At 37.7% G+C, this 14,842-nt stretch overlaps 1 protein-coding gene across 2 annotated transcripts in view; it reads left to right on the top strand.

Annotated features, from left to right (window-relative positions):
* Positions 1-14,842, top strand: part of Zc3h6 (zinc finger CCCH-type containing 6) — a 59,401-nt gene that overhangs the window by 25,860 nt on the left and 18,699 nt on the right. For both annotated transcript variants that reach the window (XM_023717414.1, XM_023717413.1), the window contains exons 3-5: positions 7,635-7,757; positions 10,508-10,784; positions 14,006-14,139. In XM_023717414.1, the coding sequence (XP_023573182.1) occupies positions 7,635-7,757; positions 10,508-10,784; positions 14,006-14,139 (534 nt within the window). The remainder of the gene's footprint in view (positions 1-7,634; positions 7,758-10,507; positions 10,785-14,005; positions 14,140-14,842) is intronic.

Here is a 14,842-nt window from a genome sequence, read left to right as displayed (position 1 = left end):
AGTACTGGGGATCAAAGTTGGGACCTTGTATTTGCCAGGCAGGTGCTTGTATCATTTCTAATGCTAAGGTTTTCTTTTTTTAATTACTATTTTGTATTCTCTAAAAAATAAAAAAAAATTTAAAAATCACTCAGATGTACACAGCAATATTATTATGCCAGAAGATAATGCAATGACAAATTTAAATAAGATACTCTTTATGAGCTATTATTTTATATCTAGCTAAATACTGACTTTCAAAGGTCAGTATTCAGATGACCTGTACATGTAAGAGCTGAGGAAATATTGTTAACATGACCTGCTACGGAGCAAGTTCAGATCACTAAAAGACTGAGGTGAGAGAGTAATCTCTATGCAGAGTATACTTATTTGTCATATAAATAAATGATCGTTTAAGGGGGCACTATTTTATGTATCAGAACATTACGACTGTAAAGAATGTCAGGAAGAACAGAAGAATATGTGGTAAGCAGAATAAACTTGCTGATTGCCTTATAATTATTAACTGAGAGTAGAAGGATAGTACTTCGAATTATTATCCTAGGAATAAAATAAGAACAAGAGGTTACTGCTTAATTTCAGTACTGCTGCTTTAGTAAAGAAAGAGTAGGCAAAAATAGACACTTAAGATTTTAGGGAAAAGCAGTGTGAAGGCAGTCATTGAAGCAAAAATAGAAACCATTTTAAATACTAAAAGCTCTACGCTGGGCCTGGTGGTGCACGCCTATAATTCCAGGGTTGGGGAGGCTGAAGATAGAAGAATCACTATGAGTCCGAGCCGTGATATATGATGCCATACCAAATACATTTAAAAAAAAAAAAATTGATCCCCCAACAATTAAAAATCAAACTTTAATCTGTGGGTTAAAAAAAAAAATACAGGGGCCAGGGAGATGGCTCAGTAGGATAAGCACTTGACTGGCAAACGCAAGGATCTGAGTTCAATCCCTGGTTCCGCCAAAAACAAAGAAAAAGAAAGCTACAAAGAATGATAAAGCTGTCTTAGGCAAACACAAAGAAAGAGGAGGCCAAAATCATAAAATTGCTATCTGAAAAGGTAAAATTTAGATTCAAAACCTATTAAAAAACAAAGAAGGGCCTTTTATAATAGTAAATATTATAATTTACAATGAAGATTTACATTAATATTTATATTCCTTCGGGCAGCAATTTTCATAAAGCAGAAACTATAGGGACTACAAGAAATAGAACTTATTAACAATAGGTATAACAGTGTAGTCCTCTTAATTGAAGGAGCTCGCCTAAGTGATTAGGAAGATGGTAAAATATGAAGAGATAGTATAAATGTATATTAAGCTTTGAATACGGTCAAAGCTTACTTGTACAATATCCAGTCAGGCATACTGGAACTGAGGATGTAGACGGGTAATACGAAGGAAGCCCTGGATTTAATCTTCAGCACCAAAAACCAAAAGTACACTTGAAATACTCATAATAATTACCATATTATAAGCCATGAAGAAAACTACAATTAATGGAGTAGTAATAACACTGAGTCACTTCAAACCTCAGTGCAATAAAACTAGGATTAAAAAATAAAGTAGAAGATAGGCATGGTGGTATGAAATTTGTAATCCCAGCACTCAGGGAAACTGAGGTGGGAGGATTACATATTCTAGCATGGCCTGGGCAATTTATAGGCTGAGTAAAACAGTGTCTCAAACAAAAAGGGTGGGGGTTGAGCATGTAGGGATGTAGTTCTGTGGAAGATGAGGACCTGGATTCAGTCTCCTTTACCAGTACCACAAAAAGAAAGTAAAACAGAGCTTCCTGGGCTGGGGAGATAGCTCAGTAGAATAAGTACTTGCCTGGCAAGTGCAGGATCCTGAGTTCAATCCTCGGTACCACAAAAACAAAACAAAACAAAAAAACCCAGAGAAACAAAGCTTCCTTTCTGTTTAGTAATTTAAATGTTTGCTATAAATAGCCTTTGAAGACTGAGAGTGGTGGCATGCACCTCTAATCCCAGCACTTGGGAGGCTGTAAACAGGAGGATCACTATGAGTCCTATCTATGCAGTGAGACCTTGTACACGCTGTTACACCCTGTCCTAAATACAAAAAAAAAAAAAGATATATATATATATATATATATATATATATATATAGAGAGAGAGAGAGAGAGAGAGAGAGAGAGAGAGCGCCTTTGAAACAGGGAAATACAAGTTAAAGTGCAGAAACTTCATGTAAATAATGATAAAACCTTGATATGTATCACTCATGATATGTTAATATCTGTGTTATATAGGTAAAACAATTGTCTGAAGATTGTAGTATAGTATTAAGTATCCATAGTGTTAATAATGCACAAAATTTTTTTAAAAAGCCAGCTAACCACCTAAGCTGAAAAAACAGAGAAACAGTGGAAAATAAGATGAAAAGGAAGAACTTTAAAATTCTTAGTTATAAGCAAAATTTAATGATTTATAAGAGACTAGGATTCAGTCGTAGAACACTCGCCTACCGTGCGTAAGGCCTGGGTTCCATCCTAAGCACAGCAAAACAAAAGAAATAACCAACCAGACAGTCCACGAGTTAAGAGTGAAAAAAGCCACAGTATTTCAAAGATAATTAATATACATCATTGGCCAAACTAATGGTGCTCGTTAATCTTGCCTGAGAACTTGATTGCATTAAGAGACTTCTAGCGAAGTGACTGGATCGTGAGGCCCTGCCTCCTTACCTCGTTAAGCCATTGAGGTGGCCGTGGCTGAGCTGGTGATTAAGAGGTGGGGCCTTTTGGAGGAAGTGGGTGACGGGAACATGGCCTTGAGCATGCTGTCTGGTCTTTGACCACGCCCTCTCGGGTTCTTGTCAACCCAACCTGCATCCTGCTGCTGTGAACGTGAGCAGCTTTCCTCCAGCACGTTCTGCGTCGCAGCCAGCTAACCGTGGACCGAAACCTCTGAAACTATGAGCTGAAAGAAGCTCCTCTTCCTGTAAGTTGTGAGCATCAGGTACTTTTGTCCCGGCAACAGAAAGCTGACCCAATACACTGATCAATAACAACAGCAAGAAGGAAATAGTAAGTTTAGATATGCTAAAAAGGAAATCAAAACAAGAGATTTATTTATATAAATTTATGAAAGCAGATACAAAAACCAAGAGGAAGAACAGGATATAGTGGTCCACACCTGTAACCCCAGGGCTAGGAAGGCCAAAGGTCAGAGGATCCCAAATTTGAGGCCAGCCTGGGCCACATAGGAAGCTCATGGCCTGCTTGGACTATATATTTATTTCATCAAGCATCTGAAATGGGGGTTCGCGAGATAGCTTAGCAGGCTAAGCACCTGTCTAGACAAGATCAGGGACCAGGGTTTGATCCCCATGCACCACATACTGCACTGGCCCCGGCCCCCTAGGTGTGCTGAGCTGGCCACTGAGTCTGGGTGTGGTGGTGTGTTTCTATAATCCCAGTGTTGGGGAGGCTGAAAACAGGAGGATCACTAAGAATCCAGGCTGCCAAGTGAGACTCTATACCAAAAACATAAAAAAAAAGAAAAGAAGATGAAATGGATCATTTTATAGAAAAATACTACCTTAAAACTTGATTTCATAGGGTCAGAAGTCCAGTAGACTTTTGGAAGAATATAGTTAAACCTCTCCTACTAAGAAGTACAGATCTTTTCAAAGGAGAATTCTTTCAAATTTTCAAAGACCCTATGATCTTTTGCCATATGGACCTTTCCACAGGTTGCCTTAGTGTCATGTTATTAGCTGGCTTTCTTTAAAACCATTGAAACAGAAGAAAGGATACTGAACATCAGAGCTATGGTTTTATCATCTCAGAAAAATAACATCACTTTTAAAAGACATTCTTCAAAATTCTTTTTATTAGGAATGATGTAGTAAATATAGCCTACACAGAAGAGGAGGAGCTGATCCCTATTTCTTGGCAGGGGAGGGAAGTATAAGGAGTTTGCAGATTATTTTTGAAACAACCACCAAAGAATGGGTAAGAAAACCTAAAAAAGAAGAACATGTGGGATGACCTACCATATGACAGTACAGTAGTCTTTGCTTTCGAACAGTCCATCTAGTATTAGCTAGTATTAGTGTGTGAGAAGCCAGGGCTGGTGGGGGACACCTGTAGTCCTCAGGAGGATCACACTTGGGAGGCTGAGATCACTGAGTTTGAGGCCAGCTTGCATTACAAAGAGAGAACCTGTCCCAAAAGAAACCCCTAAAACCATCATCATATTATTGCATAGATAAGTAGATGGAATCGTGAGGCAGAGAAGAAAGTGCAACACATGTATGTGAGTGTATGATGGATGTGCTGTCCAGCCAGGATGAGAAGGTGGGTATGTGGGCTGGTAGAGCACTCGCCTACCATGTACAGGGCTCCGGGCTTGATCTCTGGTACTGCAAGATGAATGAATGAATGAATGAATGAATGAATGAATGAATGAATGAATGAATGTAAAATACGCAAGAGCTGAGAGAATTACCTAATGATCTAAACATAAAAGTGGAGTTCCTTTGGTCAATTCCAGATCAAAGATTTAAATCTAAAAAATCTGAATTGGGGGCTGGTGAGATGCCTGAGTGGTCTAAAGCACCTACTTAGAACAAGCTAAGCCAAGCAAAGCACAGGGATCGCGGTTCAATCCCCCAGCACCACATGCCAGCCAGCCCCGCCGCTGGTGGGCTGAGCTGGCCCCACACATAAATAAATAAATAAATAAATAAATAAATAAATAAATAAATAATCTGAATTGTATAACTGCTAGAATAAAACTGAATCCTGGGTCACCTGGGAGGAAAACTTTCCTCCTGTGGCTAAACTTTATTATCCAAGGTTACAGAACATTAAGGAATTAGTAAACTTTTTTGTGTAAGAAGTGATAAGGAGAAAAAGGGCTTGTATTAAGCATCTGTACTCTCCCTGTTTCCTCCAAGACCTGCAGCGCAGGTGCAGGAAGCACAGATTCTTCACTGGGAGTGAGAGAGGATCCATTTCTTCTGAGGTCTCTAAATATACCTTTGGTGCTGAGTTTACACACCTATAATATTCAATAACGGAACTTAGAAAAAATGGGGTATACAGATGAATGTCCATTTTGTATCTGTGTATTCAAAGTGGTTGGGATAGATATATAGTTACATTCTGTTAATGAATAGAATGATTTGTTCTAATGGTGTTTGTAAATAGGATCACAAGTCCGCATCTTGTACAGCAATTAACCACTAAGAAGAATATATGCAGTGTATTATTTGTTGAAAAATAAATAAATAAATAAATAAACCTTTGGTTCAAAGTATAAACCATCACACCCCTTTGACCTTCTTGCATAAGCAGGCAGTTACAGAGTAGTTAGCGAAGAGGGTTACATTCTGGTCTTCTGTTTCACTAGAAAATGTGTAGCTTGCCAGAAACCTATTAGGACCACGTGGTAGGTCCACTATACTTGTCTTTTTCATATAGCTGTGGTATCTCCTTTCCTCCCTTCTCTCTGGAAGGTTACACAAGCTCAGGTAGGAAGGCAGAGCAGACTGTCCTCATACCAGAGCCTCTCACTTAGGGTCTCTGGTCCTCAGTCCTCTTTACTGTTGGTTTAGTTTATTAAACTTCCTTCTTTTTAAGATTTGGTAATTTATTTGTCTGTGGTTCTTCCTCCAGCCTGAAACATTTACGTAATAGTAAGAATTTATAGGTTAGGGTTATAATGAATACATTAACTAAAGGATAAGACTAGTATATAATTCTGTCCTCAAAAAGTGTTGCTAAAATAATTCATAAGCGTAAAACAATTATCAAATAAAATGTCACATGTTGCAGATAGATCAGAACCGCGAGAACGACAGCAAGGCTGGATATAGCTGGCCCCAGGGGTCTCAGAAGCCTTGTCTGTCTGAGCCCCGAACTGAGCATGTGCAGCATATTTATTGAGATGCTTAGAAAGTGCCAATAATTGACAAAGGGCAATGTACAAGAAACCATCTAAGTCATGAGGTCCTGATCAGTCACACACTGCAGTTATCTTAAGACTTAAAGTACACACGATTTCCTTGTCTGGTCTCTTAAGGCAGTTCTGAGAGAACTAACAGGATTGTTCTGTCCTGACAGCTTGCCACCAGGTAGAACCTCCTCTTTTGTTTTACCTGAACTTCATCCTTAGAGATCTGTCATAAACCATACAGCAGCCATGTAATAAAGTGCTAACTCACAGTGCAGAGATGCAGGTAGACATCTTACAATGTGCTAATTGGTCATTTCACATAATGTACATGTCATAAGGAGAGGTGACAGCAGTTAGGATTAGAGTGAGATTTCAAAAAGGAGAAACAAGGAAGTACGTTCTGATAAGGAATAACAAGACCTGATTCTAGGGCTGGGGAGATAGATCAGTAGAATAAGCACCTGCCTGGCAAGTGCAGCGTCCTGAGTTCAATCCTCAGACCACCAAAAAAAAAAAAAAAAAAAAAAAAAAAAAAAGCCAAGACCGCATTCTACATGACTGCTTTATATATGAAAGACCTCTCACGTGATCAGCTAGGTTTAGAGATGCTCTCATTATAAAGGGATAGCCAGGTGTAGTGGTTCTTGCATTTAATCACAGCACTCTGGGAGGTTGAGTCAGGAGCACAAATACAAGCCCAGCCTAGCTACTTAGTGACAGCAAAACCCTGTTTAAAGAAGCAGTGGATGGTTAGGATAGATATATAGTTACATTCTCTTAATGAATAGAGGGATTTGTTCTAATGGTGTTTGTAAATAGGATATCATGTCTGCATCTTGTACAGCAGTTAACCACTAGGAAGAATGCATGCAATGTGTTAATTATTGAAACTGTCCTACTAATTTGGTTTGAAACTGTCTCATTGCTATTTGTTTCTCAATAAAATTATGGAAAAAAAAATAAAGAAACAGTGGGGGTGGGGTAGGGTGGTTCTGGGAATGGAACTCAGTGCAAAGGCTCTGGATTCAGTCTCCAGCTTTGAGGCAATAGAGCTGTTTAGTTCTGATGTGCTTACTTGGGGAAATACTTAGGTGCTAAGACTTACTGTATATGTGGCATTTTGAAACAGTTCACCAGAGGCAGCATCAGGGTGCAGGGTGGACTACATGTTTAAGAGATGTGAGACAGACAGGCCAGGAGACAGGGCTGATTTTGCTGCTTTAATTGGCCACAGTGTACTTGTATATTATTGGTTGATAGTGACCAAGGGGACATGAAGGTAATTATTTAAAAGTCCAGTAATGACAGATATTAATAAAAGAGAAGGCTCTTCTAATCTCATTTCCCGGAGATAATACTTGGTATGCAGACTTCCAGATAATATTCTTGTGCAGGTACTAATATGTAATTGATGTTACTTGTACGGGACAGGCTTTGTTTAGATAGATCACACTGTAGTTTCTTTGGTGTTTGGGGGATGATGAGGAGAAGGTTACCATAAAGCCCTGGAGCAGAAGGGAAGAAATACTTTTCCCTGGAAAACCTCAGGGAAGTTGGTAGTGGCCTTTGGAGCAAGATTCTTCTAGTAATACTTATGAGTCTACCAGAATAATCTCCTTTGCTGATTCGTGTCTCTGAAATAAGTTTATGTAGTCACTAGTTAATTTTTCTTCTTTTTGCAAATGTAACATTTTATTTTCCTTCTCTTCAGCATAATTCTCCATCTAGTGATGATAGTTCAGACTACAGCCTTGATTCAGATGTTGAACATACAGAAAGTTCCCATAAGAAAAGAACTGGTTTCTACAGGGATTACGACATTCCATTTTCTCAGGTATTGCCTTTTTTATGGTGATAAGATATATATAACATAAAATACCTTTTTAACCCTTGTAAATGCAATTCAATGGCCATTAAGTAACAGTGTCACCTAATGACTTAATGACGAGAGTGGATTCATTCTAAATAGAAATTTTGTACCCTGGGGCTGGGGAGATGGCTCAGTAGAATAAGCGCTTGCGTGGCAAGCACAAGGGCCTGAGTTCAATCCCCGGTTCTGCAAAAAAAAAAAGAAAAGAAATTTTGTATCCATTAAGCAGTGAACATACCTCATATACTTGAAAGTGTATTGTGTTTGTCCTTTTGTGTTTGACTTACTTCACTTAATATATTTCCACAATATTCAGGTTGTAGGGTATGGCAGAGTTTCATTTTTTAAAAGGCTAACGAGTATTTTGTTATGTGAGCTTTGTTCACCCGTTCTTCTGTGGATGGACCCTTGGGTTGCCTCCACCTTTCGGCTCTTGTCAGTAACGCTGCTTTACTCAGCATTCTTCACGTTCGTACACGTGGGTGTCTGAATTCTTTCCTGAATCCTCTTTCAGTTCACTGAGATAGATATCTGAGAGTAGAACTGCTGGATCATCATCTGACCTCGTGCTTCACTTTCTGGGAACTGCAGAGCTGTTTTCTGTAGAGGCTGTGCATTATCTTACCCCTCTGTCAGGAGCATGTACAGATTCTTAGCTTCCACACTTCCTTGCCAACACTTGTTAGTTTCCATTTTCTGGAGAAATGGGCAGGAAGTGGTATATTATTGTGGTTGTGAGGCACTGATTTTAAAGGAGAAAAGAAAACTTTTTTTTTTTTTGAGACAGAGTCTCCTTGTATAGTTCAGGCTGCCTCTGAACTTACTGTGTAGCCCAGGCTGGTCTCAAATTTGTGACAATCCTCCTGCCTCAGCCTTCTGAGTGCTGGAATTATAGTCATGCGCCACCACACCTGGATAAAATGAAACTTTTATTGATTTTTTTTTTTTTTTTGCTTGCCAGTATTTTGAAAATGTGTTTGTATTTGTCATAGGAGTATATATTTGCCAGACATGTGTTACAAGTTGAGTTGTTGAAAGTAAAGAATACATTACGTATTAGTTTTCTGATTGCTGTTTATGCCACAGACTAGGTAGCTTAACCAACAGACATTTATGCTTTCACAGTTTGAAGTCTAGAAATCCGCAATGAGGAGCCAGCAGGGTGCTTTGCTCTGAGGACTGTGAGGGAAGGAGCTGTTGCAGGCCTCTCCTTGGCTCCTGGAGGGCTGCCTGCTCTCTGCCTTGCCCTTGGTTGTCCCTCAGCACACAAGAACCTCTGGAACCTCTGTCCAAGTTTCCTCCTCCTCTGAGGATACTGATGAAATTAGGTTACAGTCTTCTCTGACAGCATCGTTTAATTTAATCACCTTAGTACAGACTGTCTCCAAATCTGGTCACATTCTGTGGTACTAGGCTTAGAGTAAAATGCAAATTTTAGGAGGATATCCGACTCACCATACATCATAACGTTCTATCCAGCATGACTAAGAAATGAAGTAGGATTGAATTTTAAGGATGGGTGACATCAGTCCCTCTAAGTGTAAATACTATTTGAAATATTTTAAATAGAAAACAGGCTTATGGGACTAGGTAGGTGAGTGATAGAACACTTGGCTAATATATTTAAGATCTGGGGTTTGTTCAAAAGGAAAAAAAAAAGGTGGAGAAAACAATTCAAAATAAACTATCTTTCTTAAATATATAAACACTGTTGTGGTAGAGTAATGATACCACCATCCTTATCTACAAGAGCTTTGTTCTTGCTTCTAATTCGATGTCACTAATCTCTTAAGTTACAACCCAAATAATTGTGTTTGTTAGAGTTTTTCTGTATTCTAACTCTGTTGCCTTCTTTATAATCGAATTTGCAAAGTTAGATGAAGTATTATTAAACTGTCTTTTAAAAATTTGGTAAGTATTATCCTGTAGTTCATAATTTTATCTAGTTAGGGAAATATTAGAATGTATCACATTTAAAATGCTTTAAGCTAATGATGAGGCATGGTTTGAGTTTTGCTAGATTTCAAGTTGTAATTAGGTATAATTTTTTTGCTTTATTAAAAAGATTAACAGATTGTGATAAAACTAAAGTACTTTAGTGAAAGGAACAGACTTGAAACACTATCATTAAATAAACTCTGAGGACTAAACTGTTTTTGTTGTTCAATGCTTTAGTAAGGAAGCAATAAAATTGATATTTTTTATCACAATAAACACGCTAATGAGTAATTTATTCACTAGATGTTTTTTACTATTGGGGGCAGCTCTTTTTTCTTATTAGGCCTTGAATATTGACATTTTCTTTTTATAAAGTTTTCAGTCTTTATTAAATATAGTGTCATTTGGGGCTCAAAATAAGGAGAAAATACTCATATTTTTCAGTATTCCTAATTATTTTTAGTATTTCTTCCTTATTTTTAAAAAGGGCCTTTTCATTTTTTGAAGAAGGAATGTACGCATGATAGTGTGGATTTTTAACATATGGACATGGAGACATCGGAAGCAGAAAACAAAAAAGCTAATGACTAATGTTTAATGATATCAAAGTAGTAGTCAGCCTTCTGGCCTTAATATTAAAGTGCATTGTTTTTAAGTACTAATGAAAAAGTCAGAACTAATAACTTTTCCCTTTTTTCTCAAATGACATTCTATGTTACTATCAATCGATGTGCATAACTGAAAAATCCTATCAGTGATCGTCTGTTTTCATTTAGCATGGACGTGTATCAGGAAGCTACATGACATCAAAGAAGGGTCAACATAACAAAAAATTTAAAAGTAAAGACTATGATGAGTACAGTACCTACAGCGATGATAACTTTGGTAACTACAGTGATGAGAACTTTGGTAACTATGGCCATGAGACAGAGGAAGATTTTGCCAATCACCTGAAGCATTACAGGCAAGCTAAAGAAACCTCGAATAGTTCTTTAGGGTCATCATTTTCTAAAGAATCAGGGAAAAAACAGAGAATAAAAGGAACCCAACAAGGTAAGTTTGAACTTAGAGTCTGTTTTAAATATGAAAACTTTACGTTAGAGTGGATAAATATAAGCATAAAAACTTAAACAGTTCTTAGCCCTTTCTCGAGATGGGCAAATTCTTGTAGTATCTAAGTTCATTTTCCTTGGCCAAATAGCTCATCAGATTAAAGCACCTGCAAGCAGGTGTAGGGGCCACGAGTTCGATCCCCAGGCCAGCCATGGCGGCCCTGCCCCTGGGGCCACGCTGAGACAGCAATTGAGACAGCATGGTGGTGCACACCTGTAATCCCTGCACTTGGGATGCTGTAAACAGGAGGATCACTACAAGTCCAGTCTAGTAGTGAGACCCTGATCACCCTATAGACCCTTCCCTAAAATACCCCCCCAAAAAATCATTTTCCTTTATTTTGTAGATTTTAGGATTAAATTACATTATTTTCCAGTAGACATGATATCTTAATATTTCAGTTAGGTATTCTAATATTTTAAAAGTGCATAAAACATAAGAAAACTGTCGTATTTTTTACACCCCTGTGTGATGTCAGTGTGCAGTTACCTATTACATTATATTTTAAGACCAATAAAGACAGATTACTAGGGGCCAGGGAGATGGCTCAGTAGAATAAGCGCTTCCCTGGCAAGCGCAAGGGCCTGAGTTCAATCCCTGGTTCCACAAAAAAAAAAAAAAAAAAGACAGATTACCGGGAAGCTATTCTTTTACGAGGCTTTAAAATAATCATCTTTGGTATGCCAATATGCATAGGACTGTGAAAATCCTTTAGAGTTGAAAGAACATAACCTAAAACAATTTCTGCAGGGATCACCTATTTATCTGCTGTGTTGAGGCACAGGGTTCTTGGAGAGCACAGTGCAAGTTGCCACCTAGTGACTACAGTGAAGAAACCATGTGTCCCATAAAAGCTTAAATTAACCTTAAGTAATGGCCAGTTGATAACTGCTTCAAGAATACTGGAGCAAGATAAACCAGAGGGACTGAGCTGCTATACTTTGTCTTTGAAAAAAGCCAGTTACGAGTCAATTTGGTTAAGTTCTATGGCATTATTTTTTATTTTCTAGCAAAATTCTTTTGAAGACTATGAATCTAGGCTTAAGTGAACTAAAGGGAGAAGAATTAGTACCTGTGCGATTGTAGTGGCTAAATCTGTCCCTGGCGTCTGTTCATGGTGTCTGTGATGGCTCACTCGGGGAGCGGGGAAAGTAAAGAGGACCTGGTCATGATTTTTTTTCTCTCAAGCTTTTCCTTTTTGTCCTTTAAAACAACTTTTTTATTTTTTTGCCTTTGAAGTATGAAAGTGATGAATAGTCTACTAAAAGGAAATTTCCAGTATGGGAAATAACTCAACAGTAATCAAAGATGAAACAAAAATAATTGGAATCTCTACCACAGGGATAGTGATTATTACTATTTGGGCCATACATTTTTCCAAAAACTTAGAAAATTTCCTGACCAGTATTTTCAACAACAAGTAAAACCCCAGTTGGTTAACCTTTAAACTATACATTCTCTCTCAATTGTGGTAAAGTTAACAAAAAAGCATTTAGCACCTACTTTCTGTGTGTGTGTATGTGTGTGTGTACACGGTGCTTGCAGACCAAGAATCAAATATTCAACTAAGTGTATTGTAATCTCTTACATTGTTAGGTTTGTTTGTAGTACAGTAATTAATTGAGATTTAAGTTGTACTCACTTGGGGTCTTTTTCTAGTTCTGTGACTGACTCTACAATAAACTTATTTATGCAAACTCAGAATATCTTCATAGACGTTTTTTCTTAAGAGCAAGTTATGAAAAGTAGACCTGAATAGTCAGAAGACAGGGCTGGGGATATAGTTCAGCAGCACAAGCTCCTGCATGGCAAGTGCAGGATTCTGAGTTCAATTCCAAACAGTCAAAAGACATAGCCACATATTTGAAAAAAATTTTGACCCATATACCAAGTACATATCCATAAAGGAGGTGTAATAATTTATGGCTATACTTCCCGAATGTGTTAAAAATGCAAATTTCTACCAACAAGGTGCTTTATTCTTTAAAGTGAAAATAGATAAATTTTTCATTTCTTTGATTTCTTTTTAAGGAAGTGAAACATTTTAATATATTTATTGGTTGTCTTGTAGGTATTAAAGTTGTTAGAAAACTTCTTAATTTAGTATGACTTTGGTGAAATGAGATCCTGATTGATTTTTAATAATAGGCTATGTGGTCTGGGGATATAGTTTAGTGGCACAAGTGCATGCCTGGCAAGTACAAGGTTGTGAGTTCAATTCCTGGTACAATAACAACAACAACAATAATAATAATTGGGGCACCATTTTATTTTATTTATTTTTTGGGGGGGTTGGAACCGGGGATTGAACTCAGACCCTTGCGCTTGCCAGGCAAGCACTTATTCTACTGAGCCATCTCCCTGGCCCCGAAGCACCATTTTAGTATATGTGTTGCCAAAGTAGTCATGGTGTGTCTTTTTTTTTTTTGCGGTACTGGGGATTGAACTCAGGACCTTGCGCTTGCCAGGCAAGTGCTCATTCTACTGAGCTATCTCCTGGCCCTGTGTATCATTTTAGATACTTACAAATACTAAATTTTTTAAAGTATAAAATCACTATTTTTTTAACTTGGAGATTATAGATATATAAATGTATGCATATATAGTCTACTTAAAAGTTCAACTGTAATCTAGTTTATGACAAATATCTAATATAGAATCTCTGCAGTCTTTTTTTTTCCCATAATTTTATTGAGAGACAAATAGCAATGAGACAGTTTCAAATCAAATTGGTAGGACAGTTCCAATAATGAACACATTGCATACTGTCTTCCTAGTGGTTATTTGCTGTACAAGATGCAGACATGATATCCTATTTACAAACACTATTACAACAAATCCCTCTACTCTGCAGTCTTTTTAAGTATAAATGTAATGCTTTATTTTCTTAACAAAAAAAAGGCTTCTTATTGTAGCCTAAGGAAAATTAGAAGGAAGAAAACCAGAGCTGGCTTCTCTAGTCATATTTCTCTTCCTTCCTTGATTATTAAGTTGTTAGTGTCCCTTAAAAAACAAAGGAACAAGGAGCAATACCAGGAGGTGAAGTGTAGTGGGAAGGATGCAGTATAGTATAGACTATTAAAAACATACTTTGCTTTGTGAAGAAGTAAATTGCTAGGTATGATACATTTCTGTATTTGAAGTACATTTTAATTTTTCAGGTACTGATCAGAGGATTAAAAGTTTTAACATTGGTCGTGGACGTGGTTTACCGAAGAAAATCAAACGCAAAGACCGCGGGGGAAGAGTCAATAAAGGTCCCAGTGTTTTTTCAGGAACAGATGACTTTCAAGAGGTACCAAGAATTTATGTAGGAAGAGGAGAGAGCTTTTTCATCTTTCAGTCCATCTGGTTGCAAAGAAAGCATTGTGATTTCAATTCTACTTTCTTAGTAAATAAAACATTTCTAGCTTAGATCAAATGAGTATAAATAGACACCCCTAAAAAGGAGCTGCTGTTTTAACTTGTCATGATACTGGTATCGAGGCACAAATTTAAGTGACCTAGAAGTAGATATGTGTGAGAGAACGTCAAAAGTGATAGCTGTCAAAACAAACATACCCTCTCTTCATCTCTGGTCATGGTTTCTTTTCTTGGGAGTCATCTTTCCCATTTGCAAATGATACTAAAATGCTAATAGCTCAGAATGTGGCAGGGCCAAGGTGAGAGACAGTGCTAAATTAATTTACTTACTAGAGGTGAAAGCACTGAAAGGAAGTGGGGGGATAGAAATTGTTGAAAAGGTAAACTTAGGGAGCTTGTACATAGTAGCTGTTTAATAAATGTGTATTGAGTTGAGTTGTGCATAAATTGGGTTGAACTCTGAACATACACATTTCAAAGCCAGGCATGGTGCTGTACACCTGAATCCCAGCAATTGGGAGGCAGTTCCAGGAGGGGCACTGAGAGTTGAAGGCCAGCCTGCACTACATAGTAAGGCCTTCTTTCAACAGAGAGAGAGAGAGAGAGAGAGAGAGAGAGAGAGAGAGAGAGAGAGA

This window comes from Octodon degus, unplaced genomic scaffold (assembly GCF_000260255.1).
Source record: "Octodon degus isolate 3935 unplaced genomic scaffold, OctDeg1.0 scaffold00052, whole genome shotgun sequence".
Taxonomy (NCBI): domain Eukaryota; kingdom Metazoa; phylum Chordata; class Mammalia; order Rodentia; family Octodontidae; genus Octodon; species Octodon degus.
The sequence above is the reverse complement of the archived record's forward strand: the minus strand, read 5'-3'. Positions and strand labels throughout refer to the sequence as shown.